Below are 26,092 nucleotides of genomic sequence, written 5' to 3' on the forward strand. Positions count from 1 at the left end.
TGGGAGGAGACCTTTGCCCTTCAATGGGATGAAGAAATATCCTTTCTACTATCGTCAGCACTTCTTCACCTCGAAGAAGATCCGAGAAACCCCCAAGCAGTCAGAAAATTCCGGTCGCCGAGCGCTTTTCTACAAAATTTGAGTTCCGTTTCACACTAGGTTTAGTTACCCTCAAAATACCTACTAAGTTATTGGTGATAATTCAATACAATGAATATTATTAATGTCTAGAATTCAATATTGTCATGAAGTAGCATGAAATATTTCTGGTAAAACAAGTAGAAATGGAAAGCTCGTTTATTGCCGGTTAAAGTCTCAATTATTTATCTAAAAACAAGCAGTTAACATATTTATTTCATCAAAAAGAATTGTTTCTTTGTTTCATAACGTTTGCACCAATGCACACATATGCATACTGCACTCATTGGGCGCTTGCGTAGTATCAAAAATAATCAATATTGGAAACTGAACGCAGCAGCGCATGTAATGGAACGGTGCGGCATCCACCCCTGACATATGTTTTCATAAACTATCAAGCACGTTGTTCCGCTATAAATGCCAATCAAATAAACGGATCGTTATCTCTATCTCTTTTCAATAAACATCTACCTGTGCTCCTATTGGTCAAACGGGAGGCGTCCAATCATAAATTTTAGTGTGGGAGTGAATGACATTTGTGATATTTGACAGCGACATCTTGCATCTCTTTGACATCGTATCAATCAATACGATTTCTAGCGGAGTCCCCCTCACATTTATCATTGTATAAATCGTTTCTTGACTCATAAAACAGTTGTTGAGCTATTTTATGAAAGCACTAGACTGAGCAGTGCACCCACGTATAAGCAAAAGTTGTTCTCACTGTTATTTTGAGTGCTTGATTGGTCACGTAAGTAAATACATTTATTGCACACTTGCAAGACGGTCAGATTTCAGTTCGGTCAGGTATAATTTTTATTAAAAACTGATTAATTATAGATAATATTCCGTAAGACTGATGAAAGTTGATATATTTGAGTGAATTCGACCGTCTTTGCGAGTGAGAATATTGAAGTTGTTTTGCAGACACAGCAGCGCTGCCGAGGTGGTATCGTTTGCGGTTGTTATCTCGCAGTCTTGCAATCGGCTAGGCTCTGTAACTTAATTCCTAGTCAGAGGCCCTAGTCTTTCGTAAGTCTGCTGTTTCATCGCGGAGATATTGCACGTCAATCACGCAGTCACTGTGTACGAGCGTTCGCACGGAGCGATGGATGAAATTCACTTGTACATTCACAATGGATTTTAGCGCCATCACTCTTTGTGGACGATCTTACACTTTAATACTTTCGGGTGTTTAGTTCAATAAATGGATTGTACGGATGTTGTATGCACAAATAATTGCTGGAAATCTGTTCTTTTTAACTTGTATCTATGCAGTTCTTATGTTACATTTTCCTACCTTGTATTTTTTGTTACATGTTCATTTATGATATAATATAATCTGATATCTTTGCAATTTGTACCGGTTGTGAAACACTAGGTCAGTAAAAATGCTTTAGCGGTAATTCTAACTTATTCTAGTTCACATTATTTGCTTACGTAAGTACAATCAGCAAAATTTCACTATCACAGTATTTACAGCAATTACTTCACTGTAAGACATCATTAGTAAAAATGGGTTCAAATATTTGCATAGTAATTATATAATTAATCAGTATATGTTGTAGTATTGTACCATGAGTGAAGCCAGGGTTATCATTGCTTATAAGAATATTAAAATAAATTAAATTCATTGTTGCATTGTTACTTCAATAGTCGTCACCGTGGCTCTGCTCATCCACAGACCTATAACATGTTTAACTGAACGATATTTTTAGAAAGAGTAAATATGAGTGACGGTGAACCATCCGGAGATCAGCCAGCTAAAAAGCAAAGGCTGGAACCTACCATCAACATTAACAACCTTAGTAAAGTGAGGTACAAGGTGACTTTCACTCGGGCTAAAGATCTGCCCAGTACCTCGCAAGATGCTGATAACAATCTCACTGAAAAGTGCAAGAACTTTGTCACTGATGAGGAACTGGAGAAGTTGAAGGAGTTTCATGTCCTGGACGAGGTGAAATCTAATGAAGAAGATACTAACGACGAGCATTCTGATGATTCTTATGGTATTTGTGTATTTATGTTGATGTGTCTTCTTGCATGGCATGGTTAGGTGTAAAAAGGTCATAATTATATTTTATACTCTTGATAATAAATGATATGAAATTGTATTTTCTTATATTCAAATATTTATTTGGGAATATGACTATTATGATATTTTGTAAAATTTATATATTTGTGTAGCTTTGCGATGGTTGTTTGAAAGGTGTTGAAAAATTTGAGGTGTTGGTTCCCTTCCTGCATGCGGCTGTGCCTACTAACCAATGTATAGCTTAATGATATGTTTTATATTGATACTTGGAATCTTTCTTCTAGAATTTAGGGGTTATCTTCTTTCCTACAGCCTTCTTCATTATAACTGTTATTAGGATAGACTACTAGTCCTGCATGCATATGTCTACCATAAACATTTATCCCTACCTGTTTATTATTAAATTGATGTACACTATTTATACCAAAGGATCTAGGGCTTTTCTCCCTAGATTTTAAATAACTTTTCTGTAAAATATTCAACTAATTATAAAATTACTTTCTTGTCATAGTAGGCTCAAATCCGAAACATATTAAGAACCTCTCCTTTCTGTACATGCTTCAAGCCTCTTCTAATCTACAATCATGAAATTTAAATTAAACTTATTTGGTATTAATGGGTATTTAGTACTATCACATTATCATCGTTCCCCGGCTGACACATAACAAATTTGTAGGCAAGTCGGATGTGTCCGATGATGAGATTGAGAGGATGCTGGATGCTGACCTCCCTGATGAACTCAAGGGAGCTCCCAAAGCTAAGGAGAAGACTTACATCACTAGGCAGAAGATTGTTCTTGAAGGTAAGACTACCTGTTATTGCACATGTTTATTTAGAGGGTGAATTGTTGATGTTTTAATCAGGAGGTACAGGCCGAAGACAAGGACTTTCATAGCCGCAGGTTGTCGTTCGGATGGCTCGTGGACTTTTAAATAGGCGGCCTTTCAGCAAAACTTTCTCTTCACCTTTCTTTATACGGTTTATTCCGTGAAAAACTTCTATAATTTATAAATTAAATAGCCAAATACGAGTTATGACTCTTGTAAAGCAACTTTCTAAGCTACATTTCACCCTACAGCAGTAGTAGTTCAATCACAAGTGTTATTACAGAGAAAGGAGTGAACCACTTCGAGGTGCTGCCTCTGGACTGGATTATGGTGCGCCACGTGAGCGGCATGCCCATCTACATGCACCGCGGCACCCGCGTGTGTACGCTGTCCAAGCCTTACTTCCTTGGCAAGAATAATACGCGGGTAAACACACTTCTGTAACTATTTATCAAAAAAACTTGCAATATAAGCTTCCGGATTCTTACTTTGTATTTTTAAAATTTTGATAATTTTGATTACAATGGTGTGGTGTTATAATATTCAAAATGGAAATCTTTACAACTATCATGAGTGGAATAAAAGTTTGTGTCATTTGTAAATTATTGTTTTTTTTCCTGATTGCTTTTACATTATACTTATTTCTTTGCATGTCTAATAAACCGTATAATTTCAATAAATATCACTACGGTCCATACCTTCTTCTAAAATAACAGAAATAAGGTGAATATATCCAGAAAACTTTCACAAGCAATATTTTCCAGCGCCACGACATCCCAATCAGCGCGATCCCATGCTACGCCTACCGCAAAGGCTTGGAAGAGGAAGAGAAACAAAAGGAAATTGATCAAAAGATCCAGCAGCAGATCCGCGATGGTACTTGGGTTAACCCTAACGAGGCACAACCAGCAGAACCTGGGACCAGTGCTGAAACTGCCGCTCAACCGAGCACTGAAAAGAGTGTCCAACCCAGCGCTGAAAATAGTGCCCAACCCAGCGCTGAACCGAGTGCTGAAACCATTTCTGAAGCCACCGCTGAAAATCCTCCCTCTGAGAGTGAAATGATCAGCCAGGAAGCTGAATCATTAAAGAACGATATCCTGGAAGGGGTTTCCAAGTGCCCATTTGCCCATATGGCACAAAAGCAGGCTGATCCTCCATCAGTTGAGAATACTGAGGAACAGGATGTAAAGCCCAAGATCCCTCTGAACGTGCAGCCCGTGGTGCTGCCGGGAGGGATCGTGATGCCTCCTCCGAGGGTCGAGACCATCAATACCAGCTGGAAGGCACAGCACCTCACTCCCGAGCAGATCAATGATTACTGCAAGAGTCTGTTTAGATTCAAGACCGTTAATATCATGCATTTCAAGTAAGTATTTTGTGTAAATAAATATATTTTAGGCAATATTTGAAAATAAAGCTTCCATGGCAAAGTTATAATTGAGACCCTAAAGACATACACAATTTAAATAGTGTAAATTCACATCTGTTTAAGAAATTCCAAACGTCAGATTTAATAAAATTGTCATAGTCATTATTAGGAGACTAGGTTTACATACTATTAACTTCAGTGTTCAAAAATAAAAGTGTTGCATCTGTGCTTGTATTCTAATCTGCTGATGTTATATGTTATGTGCAGGCGTTGGGCTGATCGTCGCAAGTACACGAAGGCTCGCAAGACTCTGCAGTACCCCACTCTGCCGGAGGGCACCAAGCTCATCACCATCCCTGCTCAAAACGCCTCAGGACAGGACAATGGTAAATAATCTATACTAATCTTTCGGTGTTAGATAGTCCATTTATCGAGGAAGGCTATATATAAATAAATAAATAAATCTATACTAATATAATAAAGCTGAAGAGTTTGTTTGTTTGTTTGTTTGTTTGTTTGTTTGTTTGTTTGAACGCGCTAATCTCAGGAACTACTGGTCCGATTTGAAAAATTATTTCAGTGTTAGATAGCCCATTTATCGAGGAAGGCTATAGGCTATATAACATCACGCTACGGTCATAAGGAGCGGAGTAGCAACGAAAAATGTTACAAAAACGGGGAAATTTTGACCCATTCTCTCTTATGTGTGTGACGCAAGCGAAGTTGCGCGGGTCAGCTAGTAATAAATATAGTGGGACAATTCACACACGGTTATTTGATTCCAAACTAAGCAGAGCTTGTACTATGGTAACCAAATAACTGATAAACATACTTATATACTTCTAAATACATACTTATATAGATAAATTCACAACCAGGCTCAGAACATATACTCGTGCTCATCACACAAAGATATGTCCCGGGTGGGATTCGAACCCTCAACCCACCACACGCGGCGCTACGGTTGTCGCGACGAGGTGACCGCTTAAACCACTGCGCCAAACTATATATATATATAGGCTATATATCATCACGCTACGACCAATGAGCAGAATAACAGTAAAAAAAAAAACGGGGATAATTTTGACCCATTCTCTCTTATGTGACGCAAGCGAAGTTGCGCGAGTCAGCTAGTGCACTATATTGTGAGATAACATGTAAGATATTGCAAAATACGTTACTATTTATGTATGTATGTAGGTGGCAAGTCGACTAAGCGCGACTGGGTGATGAACATGAACGACCGCAGCTACCTGTCCGTGTTCCACGAGTACGTGCGCCGAGCGCTGCAGAAGCAACCCGTGTACCAGTTCAGACAACTCGGTAAATATAAACTGCTACTACGAATTCGAAAGCTTTTGCTTTAGTTCCAAAGTCACAAATTTTCCGAATAGGAAAAGTAAGAAGTATCCTAAATGTCTGAACTAAGCGCAAACAATGTTGTAATTTCAAAATTAGTCTCTATGCTAAAGTGCTGGTACTTTGGTTTTTTTAACAATTGTGTTAGTTACTAAAAGGCTTTGGCTTGAGTGAAGAGCCTTAGAATAGTAGATAAAGTTGTAGGTCTGCGTAGGGTTTCCAATGAACATTTGCGGCGACTCATAAGCTATTAATTTGTCCAGAGAACGCGTCGCAGCCGTACCAGGCGACAGTGTTCATCGGCGGCATGCAGTACGGCGTGGGGCTGGGCTCCAGCAAGCGCCAGGCCAAGTCGGCGGCCGCGCGCGCCTCCATACACATCCTCATCCCCGAGATGAGGGAGGAGCTGGACCGAGCTGATCCCAACACCACTGGCGACCAGGAGGGCGGCTTCACGGTCAGTCGCACAGGAATATTTTTTTCTTTGTAACCTGTAGCTAAATAACTGGCACTAGGAATGGTACAACATAGTATTCAATTTTTTCCGACAGTTAAAAAGAAACAACATAGTCTCTTTCTCTCTAAATGTTCTCAATAGTATACTTATATTTTTTTAAACCATAGTGAGACACCTCTGCCTAAGTGCCTACATCTTGGTATAATATAAGAAACGTAAATTTAAAATTTTGTTTTTTTTTTTCAAGTACATGATCAGATTTATCAAAAAAACGCTATATATTTTCTAAATTATCTCTTGTTCAATGTTTAGGATTTCTTCGACCTGGTGGGTATCGAGGACCCCCGCATCACGGAGTTCTGCGCGGCGACGTGCGAGCCGTCTCCTCACGCTATACTCCGCACCTGTCTGCTCAGGAACTTCGGAGCTGGGGACCGACATATCCATACTGAGGTAACACTTGCTATTATAAGTAATTTCGCCCATTTTACACAAAACCTCATGAGTTAGTCATTCTGTTGGTTAATAAAACGAACTGCATAATAATTCGTTCTGCTATTGTTGAGTTCATCGTGAACAGTCGAGTCAGAGGACTACGTTAAAATTATACGTTGTGAAGATAACATCACATAACGGTATTTCACACAGATTAACTTTCAGGAATAAATTTTGATCCATTAGTCCCTAATGTAAAAAAGCTAACAAAACTATATTGTCATTAGATGAAGAAACTGGAGTTCCAAAAGATCGAGCTGACCATGAAGGTGGGCCGCCACACCGCCACTGTCATCTGCAAGAACAAGAAGACCGCCAAGCAGCGAGCCTCGCAGGCCATTCTGCAGGTAAACACTCACTTGAAGCCTTTGCCTTCTTATAAATTATGAGCTACCGTAGCTTCCTGTGTGAATAATATAACAGGTATAAAAGTAACAGTGATACAGATAACCAATTGGTAATATTGGTATAAATATTTGTTTAAGTTTGCTTTAGTGGTAAAGAACAACTATTTTAAATACTTTCAGCATTCCTTAGGGATACAAAGTACCACCCCCACTGTTTCACTCTAAACGTAACTCCACCCATTTTGAGAGGAGACTTTTACTTAGTAGTGGGATATTCATTAAAATCCACTTTTTTGCCCAGTACCTGCACCCACACGTGCGCTCCTGGGGCAGTCTGCTCCGTCTCTACGGCTCCAAGTCCGTCAAGTCTTGCAAGGAGAAGAAGCTAGAGGAACAACAGATAACTCTGCTGCAAGACAAGGCTCGCCACAATGAGCCCAACTACGCAGTACTGGAGAAACTGCGCCACGAGATGCGCAAGCTGAGGGAACGCGATGAAGCCGTCGTTCCTATTGGCAAGCTGCTGGTGAAGGAAGACCTGCCGACACACTCGGGATCCAATCTGAATAATGTCGATCTGTAAATTGATTGCTGCGGCTATGAAAGATGGGCAACGATTGGCAAATCGTGGCGTACTTTTTTGTTAAAAAAATATTCTTAATGTCTTTTGTAGTGGTTTCTAGATCGCAGATTCGGCATTTACGCTTCTATGTTTTTGAAAATGTGGAAAAATTGCTATCGTATTGCCATCAGATAAGCACAGGTTAATATTTTTCCTATGGGATTCCATTCTAGTCTCGGATTGCAATTAGAATCTATGCGAGTAGACGCTGATATTCATTTCCACTACATCCAGTTGCCGTAACTAAACTGGATCACCGAAGTGGAACCTAAGTTATACAAAAAAAAGGACGCCACGATTTATTTATGAACGGGTTTTTTGTTTGTCGCGAATTTAGTTGCTATTTGTCGACTGTGCTAGGCCAAACTGGCCATACTTAAGTTAGCATTTTAAGGGCCTGTTTCACAGCTTATAGGTAAGTGTCGGATAATCTTATTTCGTCTGATACTTACTTGGTGAAACTGGGAACACTTTTAAGTCATTTGGTAGCTTCTTATAAATACAATAGTCGGTCTACATAGTTTTATTTGAATGCTTATGAATGAATTTATATATATTTTGCTAGTCTGACATTTCAATTTGAGATGCTTATGAGTTCTACATATAATATTATAAGAATATTTTCTGTGTGAAGTTATCATCTCTAAGTGTCTGTATTGGTCAATAATCATTATAGATTTTAAGGTATAAAGAACGTTTTCACATAGAGTGTATTTTCAGCGCGTGTTCGTTCCGAACATAAGGTAACTAACGGTAACTTTTACAACTGTATACGTTTGAATGCTCGTAACATACGAGGTAAAATGCACCGTAAAATAGGCTCAGTGTGAACACGTTTTTAAACTGCATATTCGCTATGTTCGCTTTTCTTATACATCTTGCATTGTCATCAGTACAAAGACTCAGCAATTGACCGTCTTTGGAGTACAAGTACAACGTTAATAAGTGACATATTGGTAATTGAATAACTGGCATAGTGAATACGTAGCTTTTTTAGTCAATAGTCATAACAATATCCATTTACTTATTAGTATTTAAGTATTAGCCAAAACGAACGTTATGACCCATCATCGAAATACAATAGAAAACAAGTACACTTTAATAATATGGCATAAATAACTCCGATCTTACCAGTTCCCAGGCAAATAAGTCGAAGATTACGTTCAAACAACTCCAAGCCTAACAGGTAATATTCCTCGGCATTTCACAGATTTTTGTCGAACACATACTAACTACTGTCTTACATTTGATATAGAATTTAATGTTCAATCATCATAAACTCGTAGACATTTACTATTTATTACAATCATACGCGTATTTATCAATGTATTTCTTCATGATTGTGATTTCTCGACTATACGTGTTGTAGAATAGTAAGTAGACAAATGCGTATGCATTAAAATAGGTATTAAGATTTAATAATAGTCTAGATTTCGTGATATATTTCGAAACCATCCTTGAAATTAAAATCTCCTAAAAAGGGAACTATTATAATGTTTTTGCGATGCTACAAGTCTGTGTAAGTCTTGTACCTATAAAATGTGATTGAAAACTGTAATTTGGTGCTTTTTCTGTATTTTTGGTACTTACTTTGGAATGGTAGTCGTGCTAAAAGTACCGACGAGAGTGGAAGAAAAGTTGCTGCAAGCATTTTTATTTCTCAAATCGATATTGTCAATTGCTAACTTTAACATTTGTTTCATAAGTATTTTTTCATACACTTTGATTTCAAACTATTTGATTAATTTATTTGTTCAAGCGACGATTACTTAATATTTGATTAAGAATTTTCTTCAAATGTAACAATCTAGAATAAAAATTTTCTGATGTTTACTGCAACATAGGTATTACTATCTCCCGAAATGTTGAATTGTAGCGAATAATGAACAATCTACAATGTGCAGTTTAAGCCAAACATGTAATCTGATTGTAGTAGACTTTGATTCTGAAATAAAGGACATCTTCAAAGTAATTTGTATCATTTTGGTCCATAAATTTTAATATAATGTTATTTTCACCAACCTACATATCAGCTGTGAATCATGACCCATAACTGGCTTTTTTGGACTAAGCTACCCGCATTCTGTTTAGCACGGTGCAGTTGCAATTATACTTACGCTATTATACTTACGTCTGCTGCTCCTTGATTTTTGGCCACGGAACACAGGTACAGAAGTAAATCCCAAACTACTGGTTTTGTATCTTGGTGATATGTTACAAGTACCTGTAATAGTTTGGTGTGGTCTTGTGTTGTTGGGTGTTCGTGAGTTAATGTAGGTTGCTTCAAAAAATTACCTAAACTAGTTCGGATCCAAAATGACTGACATTTTCTATGCAATCCAGTTCTAAATTTATCTATCAGTTAAATTAGCAACATTTTATTTGTATTTTGTGTGTAATGTCAGTAAAAAGGGGGGGTATAAATAAAGATGAATAAAACAAAGACATTGGACTTTTGAATTTTTATTATTAGATTTACACTGTCATTTACAATAAATTTCCATGTAGTTGGTAGGACATAAATCAATATTGCATAACACTAAGGCTAATTGCATTAGTATTTTTGTGGATAAATTAACAAAATATATGCAATATTACAAATTCAAATAAAAATAACGCTAATATCTTACTCTGGCACGCACTTGCTCCACGCCGCTATGCCACACTACAATTTGGAGAGTTCAGACGAACATCGGCCAGATAGTTAAACAGGTATCGTGAAGATGGAATGTCTTCGAGTAGGCATATCTGTCGCGGTCGCACGCCACCGCGCGACGCGCATCAAATAAATAATTTCCCAAGTGCATTACCTTAACCTAGCACAACTTTTAGAACTACTGTTTGTCCTGTAAAAATCGTAAGAGATGTAGCGCTACAGCAATTTTCGAGAACTTGCGAAATTAAAAAAAAATAAATTAAAATATACAAAATCTCTATCACAATACTCGTAAGTAATTAAAGCAATTCAAATGTGAATACTCCAAATGTTGTAATACGAACGAAGCGCGGGTACATCGACATGTCTTTAATTCTATTTAAGCTCAGCCACGGCCATCCCGTCGAGTCTCCCTACGACCAACACTAACGCCGATGTGTGTGTGAGTGTTTGTGTGTCTGTCTGGTGTATGTATATGTGTCTCGTCTGTCGGTAGTCACACCTCGTTGTTCATTGCGGCGCGTGTACTACACAGTAGTCACGGTCGGTGCTGTGATACATACATGTACGTAGAAGATAGATACACAAAGACCAACAGGGTGACGGCGCTATCACTTAGCTAAATATTGCAAGTAACTACATCATTACCACCCTAATAATGTTACGTTTATCGTTTAAAATATATCAATAAATGATTCAAATGTATACAAATGCAGCGAGGGCGCGCGGAAGACTCGCGCTCCGGCGACCCCCGCACGGAGCCGCATATAGCGCAGTCTCAACAAAACAACCTAGCCACGAGATTAAACGTCCATTGTATAAAACTACTATTTGTGCAGACCGAATCAACACGGAGATGCGATTACAAAGTAAAAACTATATCGACATATGTACGTGACGATACGCAACTCGCTAATGTATTCCAACTATTATATCGTTATCATATTGTTGTATATCCCATTAAACATCCTCGACGCTATGGTGCTTGTTTCAAGTATAACAGAGTTTTTAAATACATTAATTTTACACACGGTATAAAATACTTAGAAAATTTACAATTCCCACGTAAAGAAGTAGCCGCTCGGCGAGTCGGTGTGGTGTCGGTGTGCGGGCGCGGACTGTGCCGCGGTACTACAGTGTACTGCACGGTACTGCACGTGTGCGGTACTCGGAACTCGGAACTGTACCAGTGTACGGGAGCGACACGCCTGCGGGCTGGGACCGGCCCCGCGCGGTCGGGGCCGCAGTACAAGCTAGTCAACATCGCTAGAGATCAATCGAGTGTTTACAGTTATGAAAATACATCATAGAACATACAGTTAAAATGCAATACCAAAGTACTTTTTTCTTAACATTATTTTTTTTTCGTAATTGAAAACAAATATATCAAAAGAAGTACATATTTATGTATATAACGCGTAGATAATTTGACACGATACATAAACGAAACGTTACCATGTATACGATAAGAACGCCGCGTTCACGACGGGTCGGAACTGACAATTTACGTCGGGGGCAGGTAGGTAGGGGGGGAGGGCGAGATTTGTGGAGGAGTATACGATACATCCGGTTGTCATTGGGGGCTGGGTCTTACGTGATACTATAGTTATTTTTTTATTATATTTAAATAGAAGTTAAAGGTATTACGAGACGTCCTGATCCTCGACGTCCTGCGCCTGCTCCTTCTGCTCGTGGTCGGCGGACTCGCCGTCGCCCTGCATGTCGGAGGTCCACAGCGTGAGGTTGTCCCGCAGCAGCTGCATGATGAGCGTCGAGTCCTTGTAGCTCTCCTCCGACAGCGTGTCCAGCTCGGCGATGGCGTCGTCGAACGCCGCCTTCGCCAGCCGACACGCGCGGTCCGGGCTGTTTAGGATTTCATAATAGAATACCTGCGGGAGAAACGATACACGTTAGCCACAACTTCAATTAAATATTCGACTTACTACAATTGGTCACAGTTCCCAATAACTAAACATTACATTTTTATCTCTCCCTTCCATTAAAATTCTACACCAGCTTCAAATACAAATACTAACTATCACTCAGAGACAGCAGTTGACAAGAACAAAAATAGTCAACGTAAACGTGTGCAAAACCGTTACGAAAAATTCCACCACGTGCCCGCTTCATACCTCATATAAATACGACGACACAAATTCCAGATATTCCGACAGTTTAAAATAAGTAATTACGCGCTCGTAAAATTCGGCCAGTGTGTGCTCGGCTTGACCTTGAACTCGACGCGTTTGAATAGATAATGCGAGATAGGCTATCACGTGACGCAACCCGCCGGATTATTGATAGCGAGCCGCGTCCGCTAAACCATTATACTGTGAGCGATGCTGTCGAATCAATATAGGTTGGGTGTCTCAATATTGTTTATTATGGTGAGACAGGAGTGATGGGTATTGAAAAGTAAAGAAAATGGCATTGAATTTGTAGTTTCTTGCTTTTTAAGCTATTTATGAAGTAGAAACTATTTCTAGGCTATCAAATCTATTTGCTTATATATAAATATGAATGTGTAATTTAGATAATGTTGCTTTGAGACTCAGCTAAGCTTTGTATTTAAGCCTTAAGCAGTTTCTATGTTAAGTTTATTAATTAGAAACAGAGCCCAGGCCTAACAACAGCACTTCTCTTATTATTTCTGTATGTAACAGTTGTATAAGCAGCCCCTCGGAGAAAACAATAAATGATACATAAATGCATACATTATCTGCTTGAAGGTCGTCAATATATTCCAATATCATTAATTCAATCGTTACATTTACATACGGTATATTAACGTCAAAATTGTGTTCACGTGGACCTTTCTGGCTAATGTTTGGGTAACTAAGCCTTAAGGCCTTCAAGGACATCATTCTATTGAGATAAACGTAAGCCGTGGATTTACACAGACTTAGCCGTTAAACAGTGCGTTAGGTTTAACTAAATGGACGTACACGTACCTCTATTATTTTATCATTCATAAATGCATATTTTATGTGATCGTAAACAAAACCTTTTGTGATAAGATTAGGTGAAGCTTACGTAATCTAATACGCATTTGGTGTTGTTAAAAACTATTGCGTCTTAGTTGTAAGATCGATACGAGTGTACTTTCCATTTACGTTGGAACAAGTCGCTCGTCAATGTCATAATAATGCCATAAAGCAGTCGGTTTCCATGAGACTTTATTACGTATTTACTGCTACGTCTACAGGGTTACGTCTGCATCGTAAATTCTAGAATAATTTAAGTTCTGTAATCAAAGGGATTAATGTCTAAAATGCTTGGGATTACGAGCGATCAAACAGAGGTAAATATTTTGAACGATGTTGTTGTCAAAGTTATAATTTCTTAACTTGAAGGACTGAGGGACTGAAGGATTTATGAAGGTATGTAAATCTGTTTTTATATAATAGCCTTGATATACAATATACATTCTTCTATACTGTAGTTAAAACAATGAACAGTAATGTTATTCAATTCTATGGTACAATACAGGGGCGTTGTCATCGTAACAATATAAATTGTTCATATCGACTAGGACTGCCTTGAACAACCCAGTCTATATCCTCAAAAATATAAGCCTCAAGACAGTGAAATCTAGTGCAGGGAATCTTCAAGTAGTGCGTGCGTTGTTGCTACCATGACATCACAGGGTGACGCGGCCGACAGTGGTGATTAACAGCGCAAACATGTTGACTGAGCGCGCGCGTCACGCCGGGGAAATATGCGCCTTGTCCTTATGACTTATTCAATATTATCAAGGTCAGGATTTGTCACACTGTAACGACATTTTGACTAGACAACGATTTATTGATTTAGCTGCAGTATACTAGATAGACTATATAAACGACGAACGTGACACGAGAATTATCAAAGGCTTATTTAACTTTTGTATCCTATGGAACTGTCAGCAGAGGACCTTAGTATTTTGTTGACTCAAGCGTCATGGTGCGTCGCTTCGTAAAACAAAGGCTTAATAAGATACCGAAGCTTGCCGTTTGATCGATGATCGTAAACGCGTATCTTTACAGTCGGGGACTGTTGTCAAACACCAGTTGTTAGGTTAAAAGACCTTCAAGCAAATGTCATAAAGTTACGTCACGTTGTTGTTATATGATAAAAACAATGCTTATCTATAATTGTGAAATGTGGTTCTTGTTATAATGAGATCTTATCAACGTTTTTATCTGTGCATCTTCGATAGCAACTAACAACACTTGGCGATTGAAACGAGCGAACGAATTCTTTGTGGTGGTAGCTTCAGTAACAGGATTAACAACTTTTGAAGGCGTGGCGTCGCTCCAAACGTAACGGCTTGACGATTTAGTACTGCAGGCAGCTTATTCGTGACTGATTTACCGAACAAATACGATTTCCACCTTATATTACCAGTAGTCAGCACTCAGACTTCTTCACTCCCAAAGTTAGCCCAATTCCTTGTTAGAAAAATGGGGATGATTATATGGTGTACTTACTGAGAAGTTAAGCGCGAGGCCGAGACGTATGGGGTGTGTGGGCGGCAGCTCCGTCATGGCGATGTCGGAGGCGGCCTTGTACGCGACCAGCGAGTTCTCTGCCGCCTCCTTGCGGTCGTTGCCCGTCGCGAACTCAGCCAGGTATCGGTGGTAATCGCCCTGGAAACATAACATGTAACTCATAAGTACTGCATATCAAAGACGTGTTTGTTACTAATTTCTCAAATAATTAATAAGATCCTGACATTTAGAAACACTGGGCCATCTGACGCTCTTTAAACAACGCCCTAAGAAGGATAACTTTAGGCTACATCTTTAACTATATGGTATAATATTCAATGTTTCAGTGTTTATTTATAGGTTATTAAGCAAAATGATTCTGAAATATCAAAAACTAAGTAGTTATATCCAACATAAGAACGTGGAAGTCATTAAGATTTAAATGTGTAAAATTGAAAATCTAAGTCTCATTCGAGACTTAGGCGCCGATCTACATAGCATCAACTCATATGTACTCAACTTGCGTTGATAACAGATCATGACGCAATACAAGATGAGCCTTACTTCTGTAGAAATGACTCAATTTGTTTAATTTGTTCGCGATTAGTGCACGTTAGTGTTTAATTGTATAACAATCAACGTAATGCGACGTTCACGCGAGCTTGCTATCTTACTAATTAGATGGACGATTCGGTTCTGTAGATATTATCGTGGTTATAGACTTGTTTCTTGTGCTATATGCAAGTATATTCACTATTGCTAAGAGTTTTATGAAATGAAATACAGTAGAGCTTAGAGGGACACGCCCAAAGTCTAGACTCAATGCTAATCAATAATGTAGTTGCAAGTTCTCTTCATGTAGCTATGGTGCATGAATTTAATCAAAACTATTCAAAACTAGCTTAGACATTTGGGAACTTCTTTCTTGAAAATGGAAACCTATATTATCCTTTAATCAAACATAAGTATCTACTTTATGAATCATGTTTTAATTTATTCCCGATTTGATAATTTAGATGATCAAATTAACCAGTCATACCGCCTTTCCTTCTCAGAGAAGTGAGCGTTCATTGCTGCATTCAATAGTCACCGCACTCCCAAAAGTAACAGTCAAATGTCTGAAACCGTTGTAATCGTAATGCTCACCTTCATTTTGTAATAGAAGACTTTGGACTCTCCGGTCTGTGAGCTGGGGATGAGGTGTTTGTCGAGCACGCCCAGGATGTCTGAGCAGATGTCGCGAAGCTCCTTCTCCACCTGGCTGCGGTACGCTCGGATCATGTTCAGTTTGTCCTCGGCGCCCTGGAACAACACACATGCACATGTTAACACTACTGTCTACCTTTATCTTAACCCTGTACTAACATAATAGAAACTACATTGTTACTCGCACTGGTCAGTGGTTAGTCATGTTGTTAATTTTATTTCTACTCTCCCCTAGTATACAGGTCACAATATCTTATGTTCTGGGTATTCTCCTACTTCTATAGGGATATTTTCATTGGAGGAGACGAGTAAAGCTTTTTACTACTACTTGTATTTTGTGTTAGACCTTTCCTGTCCATCTTCCCTATAGTAATACTGTAAGTTACTGTTGTATCCATGAGTAGGCGTTTCATTTGCTGGCTGAGTTTCCCCCAGAGTCAACAATGCCTAAAATATTCATCTTTGTCATCTTTCTTGACCTAATTGAAATGTCTGGGGAATAAAGTATACTCAATTTGTAGCTTAGTTAATTTCAAGATTAAGTTCCTTTTGTACTTCTCAAAACTGTATTTCTATGCTTAAAATCATGTTTAGAGCTTAAAATGATTATGAGACACTTAAGCTTTAGAACATCACTATCTATCATACTTAACAAAGGATTCACTGCTTATAACTATGGTTTGAGCGTATTCATTCTGCTTCCGACTTCAGCTAGAAGTAGGCGTGATGTTATTTCAGTTTTAAAGTCGTATAAAATAATATGTAGCGAGATTAAAGCGCGTTCGGTTGGTAACACAGAATCTGCAGCGTGTGTAGTATCGATCGATGGTATTAATGCTTTAATTGAGTTAAAACCTCCCGTGGGCGCGCACAGGTAAAACCAACAAAATTTTAGTTTTCCCTTTAACCTCCATACATTCAAATTTACGATCGCACGACAGCCGTGCAACTTCGAAAGGAAAACCGAATCGATTACATTATGCTTTTTTATGTAACAGATATCGAATAAAAACGCTTTCGATTAACATAATACGGTTTTTGACCGTCTTAAATTCGACGCTCGCGTTTGCTTCTATTGTTCTAATGTTAATCTAAAAGCTAAAGAGCGAAACGAATTTTGAATCTTAATGCCGAAATCTAAATTGTATTTTGATAAATACTTATAAATATTAAACGAAAGTATCAGTAAGTCGCGTTCCAAATAGCCGAATTTGTATACACTATAGGGAATGTAAAAAGGTCTCGTTATTACGCGCGTATGTCGGGACCACGCCCAGTTTAGTGTTATACAATACATCCTCTTTTATCCAGGTTACGGTTTAACCCACCCACGAGTTCTGCTGACACCATACTATTTAGGAAAACCGCTTGCTGATGCAACATCCTTTTGTTTCAATGAAGACAAAAACTTTCGGACACGTTCGAATTTCACTTTGTAAAACATAAAACCGGTGTCTACGATATGCTACGATAAACACATTGTTTTTTAAATGCTTTGTGAAAGCTGTCGTGAGCTTTGAAAGACATAAGAAATGCATTGGCGTCTACGAGAAAGGCTTGATTGATTGTTACGAGTAATGACATAATCACACAAGTTGTGAAGTTTTACGGTAATCGCACACCTGTTCCCCTTGATGAATATAACATCCACGCCTTCTAAGCACTTTACCGACAAACTTTTGAAGCGCCATTACGTTCTTGAGCAGCATTTATGTGTAAATGTATTTAAAAAATGACGTAACATCTTCTCCTTACTTGGTTTTTATTTTGTTCATTACTTTCGGATGTAGATGGTACACCTGTGCCTCCTGCCGCTCTGGCGGACTAACAGGTGTGGGTTATCATTCTAAAAATAACCCTCAGTGACAACCCACCTTTGGTCACGCCCGGCGCATGAATAGATAAACTCCAACTGCCATTAACTTATTATAACAGAAAATGTTATATTGGAACATGTATTATATCTTTATAGGGATGTTTCTATGTAAATACATAAAGGGAATGGAGCAAGCGTTAGCATAAAGGGAGTCTAGAAGCTTCCAAGTTATTAAGTTAAATTGTAATACGTTTATAGCGCACTCTGCGGCTTTATTAATATTGAAATACGATTCAGTAGAAACGTGACGCATGTAACTTGGTTTGTTCGTCATTTATTAGCGAAATTAACAAGTTGGGTGGCGAAGGCGCGTACAAATACTTTAATATATCACAATACTTGTTATTGGACATAGTCAGCCTTATGGAAATTCCATAACATACATTACGTGATGCCAACTGTTATGTAGTTTCGTGTCGATCTACAATCATTGTGGATTTATTACCAAGAATATAAAGTGGCGTTTTACAATCCGTTGCATTTCGGGTCAACAATTTTCAACAAATCCGTTTAGTCGTGTAAAAAATGAAACCAGTTTCTTTTTGTTCGTTCATAAGGTAACATTCCAGATATCGCCGATTTTCTTTTTTGTTCCTTTTAATAAAGTCTAAGCTACGGCCATTATTTTCGTCCAAACTCGGTCGGTGAAATGTTAATTATATTTTACCAAGAATCGGTCCGAGTCGCATTTAATTTAGTCGAAAAAATTATAATGAACTAATTTACATTACATTTGCTTTATTCAATGAGAGGTTCTCACAGTTGTCGAGCGGCTCGGTCGATATGAAGCCGAGGTGGCGACCTTTTTCCAGCGACTGTTTTACGATACCATAAATTAGAACTAAAACTGAATTAAAGTGGGTTCGTGGAAGAAGTGCCCGCGACCTCTGGCTGCACAGAATGCAGTTGCACCGACCTTCTGTTTCATTGACAGTAACGCGGTGCAATTATTTTGAAGGTTATTTGAGTAGACTTTCGTTTGAACGGCTGAGTCAACAGTTCAATGTGACAATTGGCTTTTCAACACTAATAAGGCGTCGAAAACGTTAACGTTTAAAAAACCTGTTATTATTGCGTTCTAAATAATATTAGCTATGCGAGAAGATAATAATATGTTAGTATTGGCTCTGATCGAAAAGTCGTAAATTCAGAGAGCACTAAAACAGATGAGTTTGTGCATAGCTAATTTTCTACAAATACGAACTCGTACAAGTTAATTTACATTTACTGTGTTAATGACACTTGGGGCGTAATTACGAATGAATTGAATTTTAAACTATGTTGTATTAAGTGCCGTAAAGACGAGCGTTTTAGCTAAACAAGTATAACTTTAATTATAAAAGACTACAAGACTGGTAGACGGGTGTGGCTTTTTAGTTTCTGCTAACTACGTAGCTTTTAGATAGATTTAGTATCGTACAATTTAGTTTTATCTTGTAGATTTCTTCTCTTGATTTTTGTCGACATCGTGTTGTAATACATCAAATTGATGAGCAAGAGCACACAAGTGCGCATTTGTTAAGTAACAGCAATATTCAGCTAATTTTAGTTTTTTGTCGGTACTGAATTCATGCAAGTTGAGTGTACGACGGAAGTGAGACTAGACGCGTTACAACACTTCAACAATTTCGTAGTATTTACGTGAGCAACACAAAAACTAAGGAATTGAGAGACGACGCCTAAAAACTCGTTGTAACAAGGAAAATGACTCATGCATGGCCAGGGTTGTCTGTTTTCATAGACGAGGCGTCATATTAGTGACCTTTTTTGCCAGTACTGCGTATGTTTCAACCTTGGATATGTGTACAAATCGATCAGTGCCAACCTTAGTTCGCTCGACCATTCATTAATTGGAATAGTAACGTTTCTATAGCATTTTTTATTGTTTTATGTAGATAGTTCAGTGGGTGCGAGGTTAACTTCGCAATTGAATGGTCACAGATTAGTTTCCTGGGGCGGAGTATAATTGAAGTAGCTAGGCGCTGAGAGGTGCTAAATTGATACATTGATTGTTGTACAATCCTTGCTGCAACTTCAACTCACAATTCCTGAGTGCCGAGTTACGAAGTAATAATATTTCTTGAGACTACTATGTAATACAAAATACTATTTCTTTTGCTATTCATGTGTCATTATGAAGTCTTTCTATTAGGGTTTACTTACTGTAGGGTTAAGAACTATGACTAATATAATAATATATCAACAGCTTTGTCCTTTGTTACCTAACATTCTCTCAGTAAAAACAACAGTGATGGGTAAGTGCTGTGACTCAGGCAGCCCTGTCACCACCTACTTCCTATTATCTCATTACTTACAATTTTGTAAGAAGGCTACTACGAAAGTACCATGTCGTTGAACTTTAATTGCATGAGTAATTCCCATACGTCATAGGACATGGCTCACGAATTATCCTGGTGACATAAACAGGACAATTGCAGTTTAAATAATAGTTTGAATTGATTATAGGAATTTGCGTACTATGGATGATAACATTGTTTCCTTGTGGTTAAGATAGATAACACACATATTACAGACTGTATAGTTGAATAATGAACCCCAAAGCTCAAAATGAAGGTGTGGTCTTCAAAACCACCGTTTTCGAGACTCATAAGGCAAAAATGTACAGACATCTCTTAAATACAATGGAACATGTTAAGATAGTAGACATAAACGTCCATGAAATAAGCAATGCTGGGCATCCATAACTTTTACGATCAGTTATTTCTACATGGACGGCATATTTCTACGTCCCGCTAGCTACTATGAGGTACTGACACGCGGGGACAATTAAAACAATCTTATCACGTATTGAACTATTACAGTAGTTATTGCATCAAATACTTCCGTTAAAAAAAAGGTTTGTCTAGTATTTATGGCCTAAATACTTATAAGATGACTACGCAAATAGAAATAACAAGAATATGCCTATATCTGGGCATGTTGAAGTGATGTAGATTTCAGATTACCCGCTATTGAAGTCTTGTGGAATCTATTAAAAGCCATCAATCATCCACGACCCATATCAGATTGAGATTACGTCTGAGGCGGTTGCCGACGTAGGGTTTGCAAATGACCTAAGTTTGGGAGCACATTTCATATCAAGTTATTAAATAACATCGTTTTTATTTTAACGTTATTGTATTATATTATTGAAGTCTCAGCTTATCTTCAGCTTTACTGATCGAAGTATGTAAATCTGTCCAAAGGATGATTAGGTAATAGATTTAGTCCCAGACATAACAGGATTATTTAGCTTGCCCTACAAGATCAAAAGGTTATGAAACGCTGAAATAAGACTTATCGATCGGCTGTCTTCATTAGCAAGATGCCAGCTAATATCCGACAGATTTTCATATTTCAGCAGCAATTACGTCAATCAAACATCCGAACAGTCGATTCAAGCTTTCACCATAATCCAGTTATCTTCTGTGAAAGACGTCGTATTTTATTTTCACCGCTGAAAGCAATCGAGTGGAAACGAACTAGCTACACAATTATAAGTATACGGGGTTGGGATCTCAGAGTGATTCGTGAATCAAGTCACGTGTCAGTTGTCGGGAACATAAAAGTGTACTTACTTTAGTTTCTTCTTTCTGTTCGATGGAGGATATGATTCGCCACGAGGCTCGGCGCGCGCCTATCACATTTTTGTAGGCGACCGACAGAAGGTTCCTTTCCTCAACTGTTAGTTCATTGTCGGACACGTTGCGGGAGGCTACGTTCTTCATCGCCTCCACCATCTCTGTAATGACACAAGCATGCCTAGTTATAGCACGGTTATTGATTACTTGCAGCGTCCTACTGTCTGGAATACTCCTCTCGCATCTATTATTTTGCCGACGCGGTGTACTGGCATTTGTAGCAGCTTCCTTTGTCTGTATTCTAGATTTCAGTTGACCTTTATATACTAGTACCTTACGTGGGTCACAAGTTTATATATGATGGATATGGATACTAAATGGCGAAATTATACATATTCTTTTGATAGAGGCGTAACCAAGTATACAAAACACGTATTTCTTATCGTCATCAAGTAAAATCACGGGGAATCCCCGATATTCTACGAATATAGTGGCTTTTATCATAAGAACGTAACAAGGTAATCAAAAAAACTCGTTATTGCTGCCCATAATAGCAATTTAATCATATTACACAGTCGTCTGGTAATTAGATCGGTAATCGTAGTTTTATTGCCACATTAATGCGTGCTAACACCTCTGATCTAATCTTCGTAGCAGCCTGTTGAGACTCCCGAGGGAACACCTTACTCTAGTCATATTACGCGAGATACGCCCACATAGTCGGCACATGTAACCATTTTACGATTCACTCAAGGCTTTTCATGCAAAATTGAACAGGAAAAATCAATGTTCAACTGGATCTATCGCTACGACATTGTCAGAATAACGGGCTAGTAACAAACTCGTATTTGGTATCTCAATAACCTCGATGCGTTTAAGTTGGCACGGTTGTGCAAAATGTACACCGTTGCACTCTGAACGACATGTTTTTTATTCGGCAATTTTATCCCATAAATCACATACATAACGCTTTAATGCTGTGAATCATCCAGTCCCCAATGTCGAAAACTACGAACTATTCCAGTCGTGAAACGGCTGATCTGTTTTCAATGGATTTTTTATGGTTAAATGCTTTTAACAAACTTAACGAGTACGTTCTACGTACTCAAGTATAGTGGCCGACATTAAACCCTCGAAAGGTCAAAAGCATTATGGAATCACTTCAACCCGTCCTCATAGAATAAAAATTGCTAAACATTCACAGGCAAAGGTTAGTCATCGCAGGATCGATAAAAGTATTAGCGCAAGTGTGAGCAATGTGAGCATGTCTCATTTACGAGTTTCAAACTATTGAACTGTTAGAAAAGCTGGTGACATAAGAGGCAAGCGACAGTGAGCCTAAATACTTAAGTGTCGATTCTATACGAAAAGTTTTGCGCTATCTCGGAATGTAGTTGGACAACTTAGATAAAATTATTCTTTTATCGATGGGAACTTAGTCCCCGCTGGTGTGGAGACGAGAGGAGGGGGGTACAGGGGGAGTGGGCGTTGCACAGACGGAGTTGAAAGCCAAGCTAATGTTTTATCGTATACTTTAATTTTGACGTTTTAACGACTTTCCTGCAATACGATTGTGCAGCACGAGGACATATTAGAAAATCCTGGCTCGTGTCACTTGGCAATGTGAGATAACATCCCCCAATCAATATGATTTGTGGAGCTGCGGCGTCATGCGGCGCTTTAGCGTTGGTTTAAATATATTTAACGGTAGAGTCCGAGAAGTAACAGGTAGCCAATCCGTAAAGTGTGCGGCGGGCCACGCGGTTTTCCTCAAACGGCGCTAGAATAAGATGATAGTCTATTCGCCGAGATAAAATATAAAAAACAGGACCGTAACGAAATGATATTTATATTTCCTCTGGGTCTAGACATGCAAAAAACACCAGATATTCAGAGTATAACAGTAATAGTATGATACGGACGGCAGTGAGCGATCGTAAAACAAAAGGGAGGTCCCAGGTTATGAAATTATTTAGGGATATGTTTGCGGTCGGGTAGACGCCATCTTAAGAATCTGGCCGTGCCAGCTGCGCCCCGACCATTTGGCACCCCTATTTGGGACAATATCCTTTTAATTCGTTTCGTTTTTCCGCCAAAGCGAATTTGCGCAATGGCGTGCTCTGCGGGAAAATCGCAATTAGTATGCGCGTGCTAAAAATGTTGACATTGGCTAAATGGCACACGGCACGGAAAATCCGACCCGTTTTATGTACTAGTCGGGATTTCGATTATAGAGGTCTGACCAATAAGTGCTGTGATTGTATATTGATTCAATGTATGAAATTCTTTCAAGAAACTAAGTACAGGCGACCGCCTGCGGTTTCCTTCACGTGGTGTCTATAATTAGATCATTTTGTACTTTAATAGCTTATAAAGTACTTCAGAAAGATTTCATAGGAATCAATTGTCAAGAGGTAAGCAACAGAAGCAAAATATCTTCTCAATGTATGGAATTATACTTGGAATAAGATGTGTAAGTAGAAAACACGTTTTTTTGAATATATAATTCGGTTATGGCGTAACAAACAAGTCTGTTGATTAATGTCTGTGATCCTTGAAAGGATTAATTAGCAAAATAAGCGCCATTGGTAACATGTTGGAAATAACTTGAAAGACAGCCATAAATTTAGGAAAATATGAGTAGGTGCTCATTGAACTAGGAATGACTTAATCAGGCAAGGTCTACAATAAATAGGTTTGTAGTACAATCTATTAGAATAATGGCATGACCACTATCTTGATGTGTGACACCACAGTTTGTTCAAGTCAATCAAGAGCATTGAATTAGCTGTGATATTACAATTAACATCATAAAATCATAAGATAAACTCAACATGTAACAGTACTGTGAGCTTATTAATTTTACCACTTATTCTTGAACATTAGAAAGTGGTAATTATGTTGAGCTTCTTTAAACTTAATAAAAAAACTCTGTGAAATGAGTCTTTTGTAGTTAATTAGCTCTCCATGTGAATGAAATTATAATTAATTATAAAACTAAGCAATTCAAGTTTAAAACTAGATATTGCTGTAGTTTTGTTCAGATAACCGAAATTTTTGAGTGCTTCATAAGCTTTAAGGCATGAGTAACCAAGATGCCTTGTGTATTACAAATTTAGTATGTATTATTACTCATGGTTAGTACTAAAGTGTGTCAGTGTTATAGTTTTAGAGTATTCATCACAATTTCCAATATTTTCAATGATACACCTTCAAAGGGTGTGGTCTTGCAACCTTTTAATTATGCAGTACTATGTTTGCAGTGCAGGTCAATATTCAATGGAGAACTCTCTGGAATGCACAGAAATCAATAACTCTCAGCAAGTATCAAAATCAATAACTGCATGTCATGTTTCTGATGACATTAGATGACACATTTCATTGATCATTTCAACCTGACAATCATTATGATTGGATAACTGCAACTATTAGTTTCATGTGCTAATTTTATTCCAACTTAATCTTTTACAGTAAAAACGCCTTGGAATTAGATAATTAGGTCATATAACCTCATAGAAATCAGAAGCCACTGTGATAAGATAGCAGTTGGTATTTTTCAATGATAATTCTAATAAAGGTCATTGAACTTGTGCACCTTGGTGAAATGTGTAAAACACGTAAATTACTCGCACTGGCTCAGAAACACCAATGCTCTGATAACCTTTACAATGACCGCGTTGATTAAAAAAACTCGTATGCGATATAATAAAGAGCTCACAGGTAGGTTCCCGTGCAACTAAAACATGAACAATAGGTGAAATCGGAGGCGACATAAAATTACGCCGCCTAATAAGCCCAGAACATTCCGCTACATCTAATCAAGAGATTTGCCCAAGGTACGACATGCATGACCGAATCCAATGACATCGATCGCATTTTACTTCTCCGGGACGGGGAAAAAATAGGAGACCTTTTTTTCTCGAACATCCACAAGTATTGATTGTTGCACCAGATGATATCGCATTTTGCGACTGAAAGATGAGATATTACTTCGTTGTGAAGGTTTTAACAGGGCATACATAGCTTTTCTTCAATTTTATCAGCTTAAAAATCCTAAGGACATCCCACCGGCGGATGACGCATCGATCGCTGACCAAGCCTAACGAATGCCATTGATTTGTTAGTACGCCGATGTAGGAAATTAATTGAATGTATAATGCAGGTTTCCCCGCGAAAAACTATATTAGGAAGGCATATCGGGCGCTGGGATCTAGATTTTTTTCTAACTATCACCAAATCGTCTTTCAACTGTCGGCGAAAATACGATAGAATTTTCATCCAAATATAGAAGATAGAAAGGAAATATGTACTTACCATCATAGCGCTCAGCCTGCTCGGCTAACTTAGCTTTATACACATTATCTTCCCTTTCCGACATTGTGGATGACAAATGATTTTTCACTAACTAAAACCGAATCGCCAGGTCACTAATTCACCAAGATGGCCGCGCCCGCCAACCGAATCCGAATTCGATCTTCAACTAAACTCCGCCCATGACGTCATAGAAATGGCAACTTCCGTTGTGTGGTGATTGCCATAGGTATAAAGGTATTTACTACTATTCTCTAAAAATCATGGCACAAAATAGTTTTATCACACGAAAACTTTATCAAGTTTTTAACGAATAGTTATAGAATGCAAAGACAAGAAAC

At 38.3% G+C, this 26,092-nt stretch overlaps 2 protein-coding genes across 4 annotated transcripts; one reads left to right on the plus strand and one right to left on the minus strand.

Annotated features, from left to right (window-relative positions):
• The first annotated feature begins 545 nt into the window (after positions 1-545).
• On the plus strand, positions 546-9,786 carry LOC142981628 (microprocessor complex subunit DGCR8-like). Of its 3 annotated transcripts, none has more exons than XM_076127662.1 (11): positions 546-889; positions 1,857-2,147; positions 2,850-2,975; positions 3,284-3,426; positions 3,765-4,369; positions 4,640-4,758; positions 5,573-5,695; positions 5,995-6,188; positions 6,501-6,641; positions 6,911-7,030; positions 7,332-9,785. In XM_076127662.1, exons 2-11 carry the CDS (start codon positions 1,868-1,870, stop codon positions 7,611-7,613), a joined length of 2,133 nt encoding a protein of 710 aa, XP_075983777.1. In that variant the 5' UTR covers positions 546-889; positions 1,857-1,867; the 3' UTR covers positions 7,614-9,785. The 3 variants fall into 3 exon arrangements, with proteins under 3 accessions (XP_075983777.1, XP_075983779.1, XP_075983778.1); XM_076127664.1 differs by lacking the exon at positions 546-889 and adding an exon at positions 947-1,084 and having other exon boundaries at positions 7,332-9,786; XM_076127663.1 differs by lacking the exon at positions 546-889 and adding an exon at positions 1,034-1,170 and having other exon boundaries at positions 7,332-9,786.
• Positions 9,787-10,099: 313 nt separating this feature from the next.
• Positions 10,100-25,944, minus strand: 14-3-3epsilon (tyrosine 3-monooxygenase/tryptophan 5-monooxygenase activation protein epsilon). The gene is made up of 5 exons (XM_076127833.1): positions 25,755-25,944; positions 21,438-21,601; positions 15,924-16,079; positions 14,778-14,936; positions 10,100-12,197 (listed from the first exon to the last, which is right to left on the minus strand). Exons 1-5 carry the CDS (start codon positions 25,816-25,818, stop codon positions 11,952-11,954), a joined length of 789 nt encoding a protein of 262 aa, XP_075983948.1. The 5' UTR covers positions 25,819-25,944; the 3' UTR covers positions 10,100-11,951.
• Between the last annotated feature and the right edge of the window lie 148 nt (positions 25,945-26,092).

The sequence above is a fragment of the Anticarsia gemmatalis genome, chromosome 20 (genome assembly GCF_050436995.1).
Source record: "Anticarsia gemmatalis isolate Benzon Research Colony breed Stoneville strain chromosome 20, ilAntGemm2 primary, whole genome shotgun sequence".
Classification (NCBI taxonomy): Eukaryota; Metazoa; Arthropoda; class Insecta; order Lepidoptera; family Erebidae; genus Anticarsia; species Anticarsia gemmatalis.